This window comes from Lucilia sericata, unplaced genomic scaffold, assembly GCF_015586225.1.
Source record: "Lucilia sericata isolate MDLA Ls3-8-SP2 unplaced genomic scaffold, ASM1558622v1 Contig000635F_arrow, whole genome shotgun sequence".
Classification (NCBI taxonomy): Eukaryota; Metazoa; Arthropoda; class Insecta; order Diptera; family Calliphoridae; genus Lucilia; species Lucilia sericata.
The window spans coordinates 185,150-205,695 of record NW_023994641.1 but is presented as its reverse complement, the minus strand read 5'-3'; the positions used below and the strand labels follow the sequence as shown (position 1 = coordinate 205,695).

The window sequence follows — 20,546 nt, the reverse complement described above, 5'->3', positions numbered from 1 at the left end:
AATTTCTCAAAAGTAATGGGTTTTAAATGAGTTTTCATAAGTGATTTGCTTTGTATGTAAATTTTGTAATAAATTTTTAAATACTGAATTTTGTGTTAATTTTTATCTTTTTTTCTTATTCTTGTTGTTAATCAGTTTTCTATAAATTCTATAAGTTTGTATAAAAAATATTAAACTTTTTATTTTTTCAATTAAATAAACATAAAAATAATGTTGCAATAATAATTACACTAAATATTTCTTATATATTTTTTTTTAAATTTTTAAGGGATCTGTTTTGTTATATACAAATATAAAATGCAAAATAGCATATTTTTTTATAATTTTCATATTCTATACGTAATACGTTTTGCTTATTATTATTAAACTTATGTTTATTTCTAAGATAATTTGCATTTAAATTTAACATTTATTCATTAATTTATATATTTGTTTTGTGTATAAATACTGTTTTATTTTTTTTGTTTAAATTAATTTAAAGCGCTTCATTTGAAGAACTGCAGGGTCCAATATAAGCAGCAGCACTAGCCAGATCCATACCAGTAGCAGACGTTGACGTAGAAGCAATAGCTGCGGCATTAGTTGTACTGGTCATATTTTGATTCGTACCCGAAGAGGCAGCAACATTTTTTATAGCACTTATGGTAGCAGAAGCAACCGATTCTGCGTATGGCGGTTTTGTGATTATATCAGATTTGGGTAAATACTAGAAAAGAATTGAAAATGAAAATAGGGAGAGTTATTTAAAAGAGTACTTAAGGAAACAATAGTTAAAAAAACTTTCATGGATGATATAGAACCAAATTGATCTGAATAATTGATATTTTTAAACATACAAATCTTACTTCTGAACATCGAGATAAAATAATGTTAAATAATGATAAATATTGACAGTTAATTGTATTAATTTGATCAGATTTTAGTTGTTTCATCAATTAAAATTTACCACAATCATGTATTTTTAATTGTAAATTACATTTGCATGTAATATTTGTGATTTACATCTAGATAAGTTAAGAATTCTAAGCAGTATTGTCTTAAGGGTTTGAGTTTAGATGCGGTTGTTTGAATTGCACATTTTGCTCAATGACTAATTTTAGTTGAAAAACGGTAGCGGGGTAAAGGCTTCAAAATCACGAAAGTCTAATTTTATATAAGGATATTTGACATTCGTATGCATTCTCTTGGATGTAAGGTGACTGATACATGTCCCTCGGAAGGAAGGCTGAAATATTTCTTTCTCTGGATTCGAGTGTCTGCATACTTTCCTGTCTATTTATTCGCCACATTCACTAAACTGCCGGATTATAGATATAGATTCTAAATCCTCTCTTCTCTAGTACCTTGCTATGAAATCATTATTCATAGATCTTGAGTCAATGGGCTTTAAAACTATTTCTCATGCGAATGATATTATCTTATGCAGCTGTGTAGCATCTGTCAAATATCTGGTTGAAAAAGCTGAACATTTTTACTTCCTTCTTTTTTTAAGTCTATACTAGTCCGAAACCTAAACTAATTAATTTGACAAGACTTATGTATATCGTTACCACAGAGACACATGTTACCCCTGGGCTATGTTATCATGATGAACCTATCATCATCTTGTTATAACTCTCGGGGCATAGAGGTGCTAACTCTAGTCTGCCGGAACCATAAACTAGAGGTCTCAAATGTTTCCTCAACCTTTCCTTGGAATAATTTGATCTGGAATCGAACCAGAGAACCACATAATTTGTTAAAACGAAACCAATTGCCAGCAGCACTTGTCCTGTCTTATCAATGGTTGAGGTTCTTTCAGGGTTCTTGGAATGATTTGATCTGGGATCGAAACTTAGAACCACATAATCTGATAATACAGGGACCTGTTGCCAGCAAGACATGTCCTGGCTAATCGTTGGTAGTGGTCTCTTCAGGGTCTGTGGTTTAAAGTCATGGCAGAAACATAGCCATGCAACAGATGCATTGTTTCTATTGCTCTGGCTAGAAATAAGCTTCTAATTGTCTGGGTATAGTATCAAATATATTCTCGGGCTTTCTTTGGTAGGATTTGATGTGAAGTCGAAGCTGAGAACTGCAGAATCTGGTAGTATGGGTACCAGTTGCACTCAGGACTTGTCCTGACAGATCATTAGTTGAGCTCTACATAATGGCTGTGGTTTACAGTCATTGCAGAGATATAATGATGCAACAGACGCATTGTTGGGGTTTGTTGGAATACCTCTCTATTGATATATATCCTTTTTATACCCATCATCAAAAAAGATGGGGGTATATTGATTTTGTCATTCCGTTTGTAACACATCCAAATATTGGTCATAGACCCATAAAAGTATATATATTCTGGGTCCTCATTAAATGTCTGTCCCTCTGTCCGTCCGTCCGTCTGTCTGTCTGTCTGTCTGTCTGTCTGTCTGTCTGTTGAAAGCACGATAGAGTCCGAATGGAAAGAGCTAGAGGGTTGAAATTTCACATAAATATTTCTTATAGGTAAGGTTTGTTTGGTTTTGAAAATGGGCAATATCGGTCCACGTTTTCGGATAGCCCCCATACAAGTGGCCCCTCGAAAAGCAGCTTTAACAGCCATAACTTGTTTAAAAATACGAATCCAAAATCACTATGCAAAATTTTAATTGACCCTACCCTCCATATAAGGTCCCCTTCAGAAAATGACTTTAACGCTCATTACTGGCTTAAAATACTAGTATATAGATGAAATTCGACATAAGTAAGTTTCATGCGAGTCAAAATCTATCTCAAAAATTTTATGTTGATCGGTCCATGATTGACCCTATCCCCCATATAAGGTCCCCTTCAGAAAATGACTGCAACGCTCATTAATGGCTTAAAAATACGAGTGTAGCGATGGAATTCGACACAAATAAATTTAATACGAACCAATTTCTGTCTACCAAATTTTATGAGGATCGACCCATAATTGACCCTACCCCCCTATATAAGGTCCCCTTCAGAAAATTACTTTAACGCTTACAACTAACCTAAAAATACGAGTATATATAAATGAAATTCGACATAAGTAAGTTTCATTCGAGTCAAACGAGGTTTGATGGTGGGTATATAAGATTCGGCATAGCCGAATATAACACTCTTACTTGTTTGTATTGATTTGATCCCGGGTCGAACCCGAGGTGGAATCAGTTGCCCACAGGACTTGTACTGGCTGTTCATTGCTTGAGGTCTCTTCGGAGTCCATATAGTTGCTGTGTTTTAAAGTCGGCCTTTCATTGGAATGATTTGATCTGGCCTAGAACCAGAAAACCACATAATGTCCGAGATACAGTGATACCACAGGTGCAACAATGGAATTTTTCGGAACCCCACTCTATTGGTTTGGCTAGCTATTATCCCCTGCTTGTCGGGATATGTATTGAGATTGGTCTCATACTGCATGTCATTCCGCTCAGAGAATCTCATAAATGAGAAATGAAGACAATGGCAAGATTATCTTTTTCAGACCATTAGTATAAGTCTACGACTAGCAATTTTTTTTACTAGCAAACAGGTAATATTTACAAATACAACAGAAATATAGTCATTGCAACTAGCTTGATCAAGGGGCAATCAAGAGTTATGGGCCATATAAAGCTGCGGGAATGGAAAATATTTTCCGGTATTCTTGTGGATGGATTTAGTCTCAATATGTCTGTCTTTTAGATGGCATGTTGCTTGGATTGTATTAATTCCTAAAAGTAAAATGTCAAGCTACGCTCTTTCTACACCAAACTTTGAAACCGTTAGTCGATTATATGGGATCTACAATGAAATCCCAGAAGCCCAGATATACTATCCTCTTTGCTGTCTCAATACGAGAACACGACATTCGTGCTATTATCCACTCGACCTTTTGGAATAATAGAATATGTCGTATGGACCAAACTTGAGGGGTACGAGAAGTATTACGGGAGAAAGTCCGTGGTTGGTAGATGGTATATTTCTGACTGGACACAAAGAACTACGGGCATAACTATTTCAATTTGGATGAGCGGGGTTTGGGGAGGGTATTGAAGCACTGGAACACTTTCTTTGTCATTGCCAATTTTTCCATAATACGTGATAATGATTAGTATCTGTCCGACCAAAAGTTAAGTTCGGTATGTATTCCAAATTTTACCCGAACCCTAATTTTCCAATTTCAAAAAACTTATGAGGTTTGGAAAACTTTTTGGCCTGATCTACATATAATAATCAAATTGACATCTGTCATCGATGATGTATTGTCGGTTTAATTAAATATTGAAATTTAAACTAAAGATCACACAAGTTTTACCTTAAAGTTAAACTCTGGAAGCACTGCAGCCAATGTAATAAATAATTTAAGTTTGGATTTTTTAATTTATCAAATTATAAAAATGAAACTAAATGTTACACACGATTTTAACCACACGAAAAGCGACCACAATTTAAAAGAGATCTAGTAATTTGACTTTTCTTATCAAGTTTTAAAGTATTTGTATCGAATAATAGTAATAAAATTACTAGATAAAACGTTACAAATATAATTAATTCGCGCAACATTGTGTCTACTTTATTATTTGGTAATATCTTTTGAACTAACTACTGTTGTCAATATATATTGCTATATTATATAGCAATGTATTAGAGAGATTTTATCAATTGAAATTGACCACAGAATTATTTATTTATAACTGTAAATTACATTTGCAAAATTATGTGAGTGATTTACACGAATAAAGAATTTCAATAATTTATGATAAATTTAGATTGAGAATTATAAATGATTTCTATTCTAACCATCAAGTTTTAAAATTATCATGCAAGTCGGTACTTTTGTTTGTTGGAAGTTTCTAAAAATGTTTGGTTTATTAATGGAAGAAAGTTCTATTTAGGGTCGATCAGAATGGGATATATATTTTTCGGCCGCTTTGTGAATGGTCAACCACATGTTAAGTAATAGATTATATCCCCTTTATTCTGATTATGACCCCTTTACTGAACTCTGTTTCTTGAGAAAGAAAATGAAAAACCTCGAAGAGAAAACATCTTGAAAAGTTTATGAGATCTTGCAAATGGAACAGCTGATCTAGTATATAGTTTATTGTCTATAGTCTAGTTCTCAGACTAGCCTATAGTCTAATCTATAGTCTAGTCTATAGTCTAGTCTATATTATAGTCTATAGTCTAGTCTATAGTCTAGTCTATAGTCTAGTCTATAGTCTAGTCTATAGTCTAGTCTATAGTCTAGTCTATAGTCTAGTCTATAGTCTAGTCTATAGTCTAGTCTATAGTCTAGTCTATAGTCTAGTCTATAGTCTAGTCTAAAGTCTAGTCTATAGTCTAGTCTATAGTCTAGTCTATAGTCTAGTCTATAGTCTAGTCTATAGTCTAGTCTATAGTCTAGTCTATAGTCTAGTCTATAGTCTAGTCTATAGTCTAGTCTATAGTCTAGTCTATAGTCTAGTCTATAGTCTAGTCTATAGTCTAGTCTATAGTCTAGTCTATAGTCTAGTCTATAGTCTAGTCTAGTCTATAGTCATAGTCTATAGTCTAGTCCTATAGTCTAGTCTATAGTCTAGTCTATAGTCTAGTCCTAGAGTCTAGTCCTATAGTCGAGTCTATAGTCCTAGTCTATAGTCCTAGTCTATAGTCATAGTCTATAGTCTAGTCTAGAGTCTAGTCTATAGTCTAGTCTATAGTCTAGTCTATAGTCCTAGTCTATAGTCTAGCTATAGTCTAGTCTATATCTAGTCTATAGTCATAGTCTATAGTCTAGTCTATAGTCTAGTCTATAGTCCTAGTCTATAGTATATCTATAGTCTATTCTCCAAGTCTAGTCTATAGTCTAGTTCTATAGTCCTAGATCTATAGTCCTATCTATGTCTAGTCTATAGTCTATTCTATAGTCTAGTCTATAGTTAGTCTATATCTAGTCTATAGCCTATTCTATAGTCTAGTCTATAGTCTATCATAGTCTAAGTGCAGTCGAAGTCTAGTCTATAGTCTAGTCTATAGCAGTCTATATTCTAGTCCTATAGTTCCTAGTCTATGTCCTAGTCTATAGTATAGTCATAGTCATGTCTATAGTCTAGTCTATAGTCTAGTCTATAGTCTAGTCTATAGTCTAGTCTATAGTCTAGTCTATAGTCTAGTCTATAGTCTAGTCTATAGTCTAGTCTATAGTCTAGTCTATAGTCTAGTCTATAGTCTAGTCTATAGTCTAGTCTATAGTCTAGTCTATAGTCTAGTCTATAGTCTAGTCTATAGTCAGTCTATTCGTCTGTCTATAGTCTAGTCTATAGTCCTAGTCTATAGTCTAGTCTATAGTCTAGTCTATAGTCTATATGTCTAGTTATCGTCTAGTCTATAGTCTAGGTCATAAGTCTAGGTCTATAGTCTAGTCTATAGTCTAGTCTATAGTCTAGTCTATAGTCTAGTCTATAGTCTAGTCTATAGTCTAGTCTATAGTCCTAGTCCTATAGTCTAGGGTCTATATCCTAGTCTATAGTCTAGTCTATAGTCTAGTCCTATAGTCCTAGTCTATAGTCCTAGTCTATAGTCTAGTCTATAGTCTAGTCTATAGTCTAGCCTCTAGTCTAGTCTCGTCTAGTCTATAGTCTAGTCTATAGTCTAGTCTATAGTCTAGTCTATAGTCTAGTCTATAGTCTAGTCTATAGTCTATAGTCTAGTCTATAGTCTAGTCTATAGTCTAGTAGTCTATAGTCTAGTCTATAGTCTAGTCTATAGTCTAGTCTATAGTATAGTCTATAGTCTAGTCTATAGTCTAGTCTATAGTCTAGGTCTATAGTCTAGTCTATAGTCTAGTCTATAGTCTAGTCTATAGTCAGTCTATAGTCTAGTCTATAGTCTAGTCTATAGTCTAGTCTATAGTCTAGTCTATAGTCTAGTCTATAGTCTAGTCTATAGTCTAGTCTATAGTCTAGTCTATAGTCTAGTCTATAGTCTAGTCTATAGTCTAGTCTATAGTCTAGTCTAGTAGTCTATAGTCTATAGTCTAGTCTATAGTCTAGTCTATAGTCTAGTCTATAGTCTAGTCTATAGTCTAGTCTATAGTCTAGTCTATAGTCTAGTCTATAGTCTAGTCTATAGTCTAGTCTATAGTCTAGTCTATAGTCTAGTCTATAGTCTAGTCTATAGTCTAGTCTATAGTCTAGTCTATAGTCTAGTCTATAGTCTAGTCTATAGTCTAGTCTATAGTCTAGTCTATAGTCTAGTCTAGTCTATAGTCTAGTCTATAGTCTAGTCTATAGTCTAGTCTATAGTCTAGTCTATAGTCTAGTCTATAGTCTAGTCTATAGTCTAGTCTATAGTCTAGTCTATAGTCTAGTCTATAGTCTAGTCTATAGTCTAGTCTATAGTCTATAGTCTAGTCTATAGTCTAGTCTATAGTCTAGTCTATTGTCTATTCTATAGTCTATAGTCTAGTCTATAGTCTAGTCCTATAGTCTAGTCTATAGTCTAGTCTATAGTCTAGTCTATAGTCTAGTCTATAGTCTAGTCTATAGTCTAGTCCTATAGTCTAGTCCTATAGTCTAGTCTATAGTCTAGTCTATAGTCTAGTCTATAGTCTAGTCTATAGTCTAGTCTATAGTCTAGTCTATAGTCTAGTCTATAGTCTAGTCTATAGTCTAGTCTATAGTCTAGTCTATAGTCTAGTCTATAGTCTAGTCTATAGTCTAGTCTATAGTCTAGACTATGTCTAGTCTATAGTCTAGTCTATAGTCTAGTCTATAGTCTAGTCTATAGTCTAGTCTATAGTCTAGTCTATAATCTTGTCTATAGTCTAGTCTATAGTCTAGTCTATAGTCTAGTCTATAGACTAGTCTATAGTCTAGTCTATAGTCTAGTCTATAGTCTAGGCTATAGTCTAGTCTATAGTCTAGTCTATAGTCTAGTCTATAGTCTAGTCTATAGTCTAGTCTATAGTCTAGTCTATAGTCTAGTCTATAGTCTAGTCTATAGTCTAGTCTATAGTCTAGTCTATAGTCTAGTCTATAGTCTAGTCGATAGTCTAGTCGATAGTCTAGTCTATAGTCTAGTCTATAGTCTAGTCTATAGTCTAGTCTATAGTCTAGTCTATAGTCTAGTCTATAGTCTAGTCGATAGTCTAGTCTATAGTCTAATCTATAGTCTAATCTGTAGTCTAGTCTATAGTCTAGTCTATAGTCTAGTCTATAGTCTAGTCTATAGTCTAGTCTATAGTCTAGTCTATAGTCTAGTCTATAGTCTAGTCTATAGTCTAGTCTATAGTCTAGTCTATAGTCTAGTCTATAGTCTATAGTCTAGTCTAAGTCTAGTCTATATAATCTAGTCTATAGTCTAGTCTATAGTCTAGTCTATAGTCTAGTCTATAGTCTAGTCTATAGTCTAGTCTATAGTCTAGTCTATAGTCTAGTCTATAGTCTAGTCTATAGTCTAGTCTATAGTCTAGTCTATAGTCTAGTCTATAGTCTAGTCTATAGTCTAGTCTATAGTCTAGTCTATAGTCTAGTCTATAGTCTAGTCTATAGTCTAGTCTATAGTCTAGCCTATAGTCTAATCTATACTCTAGTCTATAGTCTAATCTATAGTTTAGTCTATAGTTTAGTCTTTTGTCTAGTCTATAGTCTGGTATATGGTCTAATCTATAGTCTAGTCTATAGTCTAGTCTATAGTCTTGTCTATAGTCTAATCTATAGTATAGACTATTACGATACTAATTAAATTATTCAAAACCTTTCGAACGTACGTTCAGTAATGACTCACCTCTTGACTTTCATCGACCGCTGGTAAAAGTTCATCCGTTGAATTGGGTGTTATTGGACTAGGCGTAGCCATGGTAATGCGACTCAATGCAACACCATGTTGCATGGAAACAGCAGTATCGCCGATAATGATTTGTGGTTTATATTCCCTCAAATGTTGTTGATGTTGTTGCTGATGCTGATGTTGTTGCAGACGAGCCAAACGTAATTTCATCTCTTGGCGGATTTCCTTCTGCTGTTGTTCCTTTTCGAAACGCATCATGCTATAGCTACGTACGGATGAACTCGTACTGTGTACCGACGCTAGACTTGGTCTTCGAGAACCTAAATTTTTGTTGGTTTTTAGGTTTATGTTTAAGAAAGTTAACGAGGAGACAAAGAAAGAGAGAGAGAATAAAAAAATGCAAATATAAATTAAACACAAAATAAAATTAATTAAATTTCCAATATTTTTGTTTTAATAATAAAAATGGAATTGATTATTTGAGTTAAAAATATGAAATTAAGCGGTATTTTAAAAAATGCGTTTTTGTTGGTTTTGTTTAAGGAACAACTGGGTTTTTGATTTTGAAAGCAACAAGCTAAAGGCCTTTGACAGATTCAAAGAAAACAAGTATGAAATTTTGATTTTATAGAGAAAATTTTGTGACACATAAGAATAATTTATAAAAGAAATTTTGAATGCAAGATGCAGCTTAATTTGGTTTTACATGGTTTTTTTTTCATAATTTAGTTTGAGGAAAAAAGCCAACAAATAATATGAAAATTTTGAAAAATACAAATAATTAAATTAAATACAAAAAAACATAAATTAAGAAAACATATTACAGAAAAAAATTGTGTTTTTAAAACAATTACAATATTATTAAAAGTTAAATACTTGATTTAAAAAGAATAATTAAAATTGTGTTTTTGGTATTTGTTAATGTGTAATTTAAGGAAAATATTATTAATTAGTATTTCATTTAAATTATTATTATTAGTAAGTAAGTATTTAATCAATTTAATAAAAACATTTCTTTAAAAATATTTTATAAATAAATAAAAGCAGCCCTGAAGTATGAAGGTCAATGATGTCAAAGTTCAAAGCTGCTTTTATTTGTTTATGTGTGAAATATTTTTAAATTTGTTAATAGTTTTTTTTTTAGTAATTAGTACAAGCAATTTAATATTAAAAAAATTACATTCTTTTAAAAAAATTACTCAATAATAAAAAAACAAGATTCATTTTTTTTGGTTTAATAAAAACTTGGACTCAGTCACCGCCATATTGCTTTTTTATGATCACTAACGCTTTTTCTTAAAATTTAGTTTTAGTTTCTTTTACCTTTTTGTTTGACCTGTGTACAAAATAAATATATAATTTCTTTTTTTTTCAGTTTTCCTCTAAATCATAAAAAATTGTTTTGAATTTTGAATTTTTTTTTTAAATGTTCAACTGGTGGTGGTGAGATTTCTTTTGTGTTTAAGGTTTGTAGTGTTTTGATTTCATTTTTCAAAAAATAAAATTAAAAAAGAACATTAATTAAACAAATTAAATAGTTATACAAGTTAAAAGACAACATAATAAATAGACATGTATATAAATAGTTCAATAAACATCGATTTCAAATCAGAAGAAGGCAGCAAATAACAAAATTTACACTTAGTTTAGTTCTAATCTAATTTAGTTACACATAGTTAATATTTCAGAGTAAAATTTTTCTTGTGTTAGTATAAGAGACAATTGACAATACAAGAATTCAATATGTGTATTTGAGTAAGTGTTAATAATTTGTATCTAAACTACAAAATTTAATTAAACAAAATAGTGTCTTAAAAGTAACACAAATATAATAGATGTAGTGTAATTCTGCATTAATTGCGAGAAAAGTTTTATCAAGTTAATAACTTTAACCACCTTTAGATTACTAGTACCTCAATGTAAATCTAAATTTTGAAATATGTAGTACTAACTATAACCAAGACAGTAGTCTTTAGGTTTTAGGGTACAAAACTAAGTTTCCACTAAATTGGACTATGTATAGACTAAACTATAGACTAGAGTATAGACAAGACTATAGACTAGACTATAGACTAGACTATAAACTAGACTATAGACTAGACTATAGACTGGACTATAGACTAGACTATAGACTAGACTATAGATTAGACTATAGACTAGACTATAGACTAGACTATAGACTAGACTATAGACTAGACTATAGACTAGACTATAGACTAGACTATCGACTAGACTATAGACTAGACTATAGACTAGACTATAGACTAGACTATAGACTAGACTATAGACTAGACTATAGACTAGACTATAGACTAGACTATAGACTAGACTATCGACTAGACTATAGACTAGACTATAGACTAGACTATAGACTAGACTATAGACTAGACTATAGACTAGACTATAGACTAGACTATAGACTAGACTATAGACTAGACTATAGACTAGACTATAGACTAGACTATAGACTAGATAGACTAGACTATAGACTAGACTATAGACTAGACTATAGACTAGACTATAGACTAGACTATAGACTAGACTAGACTAGACTAGACTAGACTATAGACTAGACTATAGACTAGACTATAGACTAGACTATAGACTAGACTATAGACTAGACTATAGACTAGACTATAGACTAGACTATAGACTAGACTATAGACTAGACTATAGACTAGACTATAGACTAGACTATAGACTAGACTATAGACTAGACTATAGACTAGACTATAGACTAGACTATAGACTAGACTATAGACTAGACTATAGACTAGACTATAGACTAGACTATAGACTAGACTATAGACTAGACTATAGACTAGACTATAGACTAGACTATAGACTAGACTATAGACTAGACTATAGACTAGACTATAGACTAGACTATAGACTAGACTATAGACTAGACTATAGACTAGACTATAGACTAGACTATAGACTAGACTATAGACTAGACTATAGACTAGACTATAGACTAGACTATAGACTAGACTATAGACTAGACTATAGACTAGACTATAGACTAGACTATAGACTAGACTATAGACTAGACTATAGACTAGACTATAGACTAGACTATAGACTAGACTATAGACTAGACTATAGACTAGACTATGGACTAGACTATAGACTAGACTATAGACTAGACTATAGACTAGACTATAGACTAGACTATAGACTAGACTATAGACTAGACTATAGACTAGACTATAGACTAGACTATAGACTAGACTATAGACTAGACTATAGACTAGACTATAGACTAGACTATAGACTAGACTATAGACTAGACTATAGACTAGACTATAGACTAGACTATAGACTAGACTATAGACTAGACTATAGACTAGACTATAGACTAGACTATAGACTAGACTATAGACTAGACTATAGACTAGACTATAGACTAGACTATAGACTAGACTATAGACTAGACTATAGACTAGACTATAGACTAGACTATAGACTAGACTATAGACTAGACTATAGACTAGACTATAGACTAGACTATAGACTAGACTATAGACTAGACTATAGACTAGACTATAGACTAGACTATAGACTAGACTATAGACTAGACTATAGACTAGACTATAGACTAGACTATAGACTAGACTATAGACTAGACTATAGACTAGACTATAGACTAGACTATAGACTAGACTATCGACTAGACTATAGACTAGACTATAGACTAGACTATAGACTAGACTATCGACTAGACTATAGACTAGACTATAGACTAGACTATAGACTAGACTATAGACTAGACTATAGACTAGACTATCGACTAGACTATAGACTAGACTATAGACTAGACTATAGACTAGACTATAGACTAGACTATAGACTAGACTATAGACTAGACTATAGACTAGACTATAGACTAGACTATAGACTAGACTATAGACTAGACTATAGACTAGACTATAGAGACTAGACTATAGACTAGACTATAGACTAGACTATAGACTAGACTATAGACTAGACTATAGACTAGACTATAGACTAGACTATAGACTAGACTATAGACTAGACTATAGACTAGACTATAGACTAGACTATAGACTAGACTATAGACTAGACTATAGACTAGACTATAGACTAGACTATAGACAGATATAGACTAGACTATAGACTAGACTATAGACTAGACTATAGACTAGACTATAGACTAGACTATAGACTAGACTATAGACTAGACTATAGACTAGACTATAGACTAGACTATAGACTAGACTATAGACTAGACTATAGACTAGACTATAGACTAGACTATAGACTAGACTATAGACTAGACTATAGACTAGACTATAGACTAGACTATAGACTAGACTATAGACTAGACTATAGACTAGAATAGAATAGAAACCGGCACAAAACAAAGTCCAAAACTCTCTCTAGCTGGCAGACAAGTTCTCTGCTTCGACCCCATGTCATATCAATCCAATGTATTATCACAACCTGTTTATTGACATGGACAGATAAAAAGTTGAACCTCACTATACTATTTTGCAGAGCCTTTGCAAGGTATTCGGTTAAGGTATCGGTCAACGAAAATGTAAATATTCAAATGTTTTATCAATTTCCATAATAATATTATCTTAGGTTTTCTAGCCATGAAAATGTTTTCATAATTTCTGAAGGTCTTATTACTACGGCCTTCAGGGATAGTAAGCATAACTGATTTATTATTGATTCAAATAATAATGCAAATTAGTTAATACCAATATAGTTTTGTCGTCCATTCTTTAATTTATTTCTGGCAAGGATCAACTAATATCGAACTTTTGCAGAGATCAAGATATACGATTTGGTATTTCAAGACAAGCTCATTAGGATGTTACTCCTATATTAGGAACAAATTTGTTGAGGCGTCATTACATTCGACGTTACATATTTTCCTCGAATAATGATGCCATGAGCACTTAGTCAACCAAAGCTCTGGAAATATTGCCAGCTAATTGACCAAAGTGGATTACAAGACAGGTTATCAACTCTTGCTGGACATATTTGACAAACACCAAACGTGTCCGATCGTATAGAGGAAATTGTCGAGAACTGTAAGACATAGACATAGATAGAGGATCATGTTAATGGCAAACATTATAGAAAGCCTTTGCGGGAATCTATTGCTGGCTCTAAACAGTTATAGAATACTACAACAAGGAGTTCAGCATTCATGTTACTTTGGTATAAGTGGTGGCATGAGCACTATGTAAACTAAAGCTCTGGAAACATTTTTAAGATATCCTTCCAATTGAAATATATGTATATAGCTGTCCTTATCTCTAGGAGAATTGATCAATGCCGGTTGTTGGACATGTTATTAATGTATACTGGACAAACATCGGAAATTAACGGGCATTGTGAAATATTATCTCCACATAAGAGATTGTGGTCAAGTGGAACATTAGAGAATGCTTCAGTGGTAGGGCTCTTAATGGGGAGACAAATCAATATCTTCCAGGCAGATGTCCGAGCTATTATGGGATGTATAAATTGGATTGGATTAAATATGACGCCAACAGAAATTTATACATTTAGAGCCTACCAGAAGCGAATACTATTTCAGTGGTAAGCTCTGCTTCATATCGGAATCTGGTCACTTGGTGAGAAGTGCAATGAAAGAACGAATGTATTTGCTATAAAAGGAAGGGAGCTTGATGGTGTTAATCTGATGCCATTTTTGGAAAAAATTATCATTTTTAAAAGCTCATATCATGCAAACAGTTTGAAATTTTGATTTACTCTCCAAGGTAAAGTTGTAGCTCTTATTATAAGGAACAAAAACTGTTAATATATAATCAGTCAAAAAAACCTAATCTTAATATTTTTCATTTCAAGTGGAAACCACTTATATTATTAACCACATCGATACGTATACGTGTTAATGATTTATTGATATTACAAATATTAAGTATACGCCTTTTTTAGAGAAGAGTCCTTAGTACCTACTATTGACTGAATAAAACTAAGTCTTTTAAATTAGAAATTAAATATCTACATAATCTACTTTTAAGGCCAATGTGTGTACACAGCTTAAGTTAAATTTTAAATTTAACACATTATTTAAACAGTTATCAAACGATTATAAAGGAAGTAAAAGAAATAAAAAAAGGAAAATACTAATTGAAAAAATGTATAAGTATTAGTATGTAAAGAGAACAATACTTAGATCTGAATAGAATACAAAGTAGATTTAACCATCATTAACAATTAGAGAAAAAATAGAATATATTTATAATAAGAATATTATTAATTTAAACATTTTGTATGGCGTATGTGTTTATTGTCATTTTAATTAATTTGCTAATTAATTAAAATGCAGCACATACCTAAACAAACACGCACACACACACAGAAAACAACATCAATTATAATGATATAGAGAGATGTTTTGTTTTTTTTTTGTTAGAAAAATTAATAACAACAATTAATTAATTAATTAAATATTTAATACTAAAACACAAATAACACACACGCACGCACACTAAAAAAATTTGCTATAATTTAGTTAGTCTAGTTAACAGATACAATAACAAATTGTTTAAATAGAGATTTTGTTGTTGTAAGTTTTAATTGTTAAATAGTAGTTTATATGTTGTTGTTTTGTTGTAAATTAAAAGAGGATTTGGATTTGAAAGAAAAGAAAAACTCAAGGAACAATTTTCAAAAAGAAATAGTTGGAGTATTTGAGAGAGAAAAATTATCAAATATAAAATGGTTTTTGTTAAAATTAGTTTTTTGGAAATTTTGGTGGTTTTTACGTCATATTGATTAAACTGATTGATAAAAAAATTTTGTTTGATTTAATTGGTTGTTTGATTGATTGTTTGTTGTAGTAGTAGTAGGTATTTTTTTTATTTTTTTTGGATTTTGTTTGTTTTGTTTTTTTAAGAAATGTTTACCGCAAATCTTGGGGTTTCACTGGCCGGTGTAGGAAGTGCACCAATTTCTAAAAGACCATTATCTAAACTATTTAACGCATCATCATCGCTACGATAATTATCGATTCCATTTAGGCCCAACAATGCTCTAACTCTATCGTGATTTTTTGTTTTGGCCGGCGATAGTTCGAAGCTCAATAGATGACGCTGATGATTTAATTGCTTTTGCAGATGACGCGTCATCGATAGTGTACTATCGCAACTTCGACTACCCGGATCTGAACCGTTCTCATCAAGATTATCTCGAGAATTGGCACTGCAACCAGCGCCACTAGTTTGACGCGATGAGACGCGTGACGCGGCCGTTTGTTTAGATAAGGTTGTTAAGTGACACGATATAAGCAATATGGCGGCTGATCTAGCCGCACCTGTGCGTGATGTTGAGACAAGTATACCCTTGGAGCCAGCTGTCGCACTATTATTGCCGCCTACGCCTCCCGTTGACGAACGACGATTACCATAGGAACCGATTGAGCCGCCACTAGAGCGTATACTTGAACGTGAGGAGGGACGACCGGATTGCACTGTCAATGGTATACCTGGTAAATGTGAAGGCATATCAGATTCACAATAGCCAAAATCATATAATAATAATAATAGTAATTTATAATAATAATAAGTAATAATAAAAATATTAAATAGCAGGTGTTTTTTTTATAATAATATTTATATAGATAATAATAACAACAATATACAACACAACACTACACCAAATACATGGCTTAGTAGGTCATTGGTTGGACACTTGCTTGCTTAACATGGATTAATATTACCTGTTTCACTTGAATACATTATAGGTGGCGGTAAATTTGCATCACCGAAATTACGATGACGTGGATATTTTGTTTTACTAAACAAATGGAGTACCATACAGATAAGACCAGCCAGTACACCAATGCCGATACATACGCCCAGCAGTGTTGGTAAATCCGAATTTAATTCGTCGATATCTGTGGATTGAAAGGGAGGAAATATTAATTGAGTAAGTTTTTGCTTCGAACAGGCCAGCAAATTTCGAAACCCCGAGTCTAGCCTCAGAATTTCGCTATCACATCAAGTTTTCGAGATATTTTTAAAATCGAAAGAAAACTCCTTTTTGACCATATTTGAGACACTATAACGGCCCTAAGATCTCTTTATTTATAAATTTTGTTATGTTGTTCCAAAGTTCAATCTGTCGACTTTAAAAGAAAGGTTTAACCCCTGTTATATTTTTTTCTTATTCAAGTTATTTCAACCTAAATTTTGAACAAAAATGTTTTATTTTCAATTTTTATAACATGTTATCTTGAAAACCTGATGTGATGGAATAAATTCTGAGACCAGATTCGGTTTCAGCGCTGCTCAGTCCTTTAAAAAAGTTTATTTTGTTTTCAGGGTTTCGACACTTTTAAAATCCTGTTGGTCCGTGTAATTTGTACAGAAATTCGATTCTCCCTTGTTATACCCTTAACCTTCGTGAAAATGGTATATTTAAGTTTGTCATTCCGTTTTAAATTTCTATAATATAATTTTCCCACCCTATAAAGTATATATATTCTGGATCCTTATAGATAGCGGAGTCGATTTAGACATGTCCGTCTGTCTGTCTGTGTGTATGTTGAAATCAGTTTTCCGAGGGTTCTGTATCAAGATCCAGTCTTAAAACTAGTGCTACTTTTAACCGATTATTCCTTAAATTGAAACAAACGACATTAATTCTGATCCATACCGAACGTAGAATTACTCTTGTTTTAAAAGTCGGGTTTTCTATCCTTACCTTGAGTGTGATGTTCGCTGGACCAAACATATATTTCGAGTGTCGAAAGAAGCATTCAAGTGTCTCGGTTTTCTCAAAAGGTGTAAGACATATTTCACTCCCTCTGACATCCTTACTATCTACACCACCTACATCCGAACTAAAATGGAATAAAACTCTCATGTATGGGCCGGCGCTTCAAAGTCTATTTTGGGGCTACTCTACCGCGTACAGGTGACAATAGGGTATCCAACTTTATTGATTCACTGGAGCATCGTCGCAATGTGGGATGCGTTACTCTGTCCTATCGATACTATAATGGAATGTGTTCTTATAAAATTAGGGAACTTGTTCTCGGAACCCGCATATTGACACGTAACCCACGACATTCAGCAAGAGCACAACCATTTGTGGTCGATTGGCCAGTGGATCGCACAATGCACTACAGAGAGAACTCGTTCTTTAGTCATACTGTCCGTATATGAAACAAACTTCCCCAGAAGTCTTTCCTGTCACTTGCAATGTGGGTAGGTTTAAATCGAATGTCCACAAACACTACTCCCTCTATTCTCCCTCCCATAATCTATTTTCCTAGTTGCAACACAATGTACTGCATGAGTAGGGGTCATCCCCTGAGTGCTGGTTCTAACAACAAAAACTACTCTTGTTTTAAAAGTCGGGTTTTCTATTGCATCTGTTGTAGGCGGTGGGGAACTTCCGCGAAGAATTTGTTGTCAGACAAATGTTAAGTTCTTTGTCTTGAAGAACCTTCTTTCTTCGTACAGCGATTATAAGCATGCAGCCCGTGACACCCCTCAGAACATTATTTCGGCAGATTTAAGATTTATCTCAATTGTAGAGTTTATAAAGGGCGTTGTTAAAGACTTTACTCATGATAACTGCAGGTTAAGCGTAGAAAAAAAGTTGTGTAATTCTACTGTTAAGTTTTCGAAGGGAGCAAATACGAACTCTGCTATCGGTAATAACGGGACACTGTGCTATTTTCAATCATGCCAGAAGAATGTGTCTCCAATACAATGACTGCTGCAGAAGTTGTCACAATGAGGGGGATACTATATCTCCTCTGTTAATGTGGAACAACATTAGCTGGGAGCAGAGAACTCTATTTTGGATCTGCTGTTCTCTCTTGTATGGAGGATATATCTGGGATAAATCTTAAAAAAATCCTAAATTTCATGAATCGAACCTGTTGGTTTAACTCTGGAAGTAGTGAGTATTATTTTTTTATATAAAATAACTTCTACGACCAACAGGGTATCACAACGGGACTGAATCAGACGGGCCCACGTAAGCGACTTTAATTTGTTTGAGTAGCTAACCTTCTACTTCGTTGTATATTTGTGGTAAATGGAAAATGAAATCGGTGAATTGAATTGAAGTAATTACAGGGTTCAGAGACAATAAAATCGCTGGTTCAATCGAAAATAACAGTCTGATCGAAGAGATACTCGTCAGGTTCCATAGTTTATCAGATCTGGTAACACTACTACACTATCTGGTGAGTTTGCGCAGCTTCATTTGAAGATAATATTTTCAACACCCATGAATAGTATTCGTCAGTGTTAATTTTACCCTTCTCAAGGTAATCCATGACAGATATAATCAGGACATGACCTTGTAAATATCCTGAACTGTGGATGTTAAGGACCTTCTTTAACAGACTTCGTAGGTATAAGTTTACGTTTATTACCAATTTATTTCAGTGTCATTTTATATTATCATCCATTAAAGAACACAAATATATTACTAAGTCACTCCCTAGAAAGATACAAACTGTGCAGTGGTTGGCAGCTATATAATCCAGGGACCAAGAACTATAACATTTTTGCAAGTAAATAATACTAATACAATCGTAAATCTTAACAAACACTCGTTTTTAACTTTTAGCAACGACGTTTGTTTGGCATGTTCTCTTTGTGCCGACCACTAGTTCAAATATTTGATATTTTTGTCATCTGTTACTTTCGCAAAAACACAATGGAATGGTAAGAATGGTAATAACATTTCTGTAACATCATTTCATATTACATGTGATTGAGATATATCTTGAAAACGAAAAATGCAACTTTGTCAAAAACTGACAAACATCTTGTATATTTAAATAAAAGAAATTGTAAAAGATACCGTTGCAATCTACTATTATTTACAAAAAATGCTTCATCTTGTAATAAATTATAAGTGTTACGGTGCTCACTGCCAACAGCTTAAGTTACAGAGCCATTGGCTTTATTTAGTGGTCGGTTGTTAGGTCGGTCGAATGGTCGGTTGATACTACAAAATACTTACAATTTTGAGAATGGCAATTGTATACACACTTACCTTGAGTACAAAATACTCGTCGTGTTGGTTTTGTATAGCTAACCGAATGGAAACCACCCGCACACTGACACATGGCATTATGACGCACCTGAACACAAAGGGAATTTTCATCATTGTACTGGCATGTCTCATCGTAGAAACATTGTTCACCTAGTTTTTTAGCTGTTGCAACGAGAGAACGTGATAAAATAAAACACACAATAGAAAAAAGAAATCCAAACCAGCACCGGCATCATCATCACTACTCCCAACCATCACACACCATCATCATCAATACATACAACATATGTATATAAAAATGGATTTCAATCATAAATCTTTTCAGATGTCTCAGTTATATACAGACAAACGTATGTATGTATATGTTTTTAGTGTGAAAGTGGTTGTATGGATGAATGGCTAACTGGCTGCCTGGTAGTTCAATGTATAAAATACTTACGTTTATCGCACCCCCTGGTTAAACCCAGTTGTACGGGATAGTTTTTTTCACAGCCGCATGTATTTGTATCCTTTTCACAGACGACATGCAATAGAGTGGACTCACATTTCGAATTGTTACATGGAGCTCCTATATATTTACCTAAAGCTGTAAGTTAAATTTATAATGTTAATAGAAAAAGTGTCAATAGAGAGCTTTAAATTATAGTGGATTTAAAGTTGAAAGTAGAACAAATTTATTTGGGGGAAAGAATTAACACTAATTTAAAACATTAACGCTAATGATTAGATTTGTTGGGAACATCAATGGACACATAAACATACGCAAATAA

At 33.0% G+C, this 20,546-nt stretch overlaps 1 protein-coding gene across 5 annotated transcripts in view; it reads right to left on the bottom strand.

The window, feature by feature from the left end:
• Positions 1-356: 356 nt before the first annotated feature.
• Positions 357-20,546, bottom strand: part of LOC119606925 — a 32,166-nt gene continuing 11,976 nt past the window's right edge. Inside the window, exons 2-7 of one of the 5 annotated variants that reach the window (XM_037960591.1) lie at positions 20,216-20,362; positions 19,777-19,938; positions 16,472-16,648; positions 16,067-16,237; positions 8,743-9,065; positions 357-706 (exon numbers count right to left, since the gene is read on the bottom strand). In XM_037960591.1, the coding sequence (XP_037816519.1) occupies positions 476-706; positions 8,743-9,065; positions 16,067-16,237; positions 16,472-16,648; positions 19,777-19,938; positions 20,216-20,362 (1,211 nt within the window). In that variant the 3' untranslated portion in view covers positions 357-475. Of the gene's footprint in view, positions 707-8,742; positions 9,066-15,659; positions 16,238-16,471; positions 16,649-19,776; positions 19,939-20,215; positions 20,363-20,546 lie in introns of those variants that run through there. The other 4 variants (XM_037960592.1, XM_037960595.1, XM_037960593.1 and 1 more) reach the window with 4 other exon arrangements.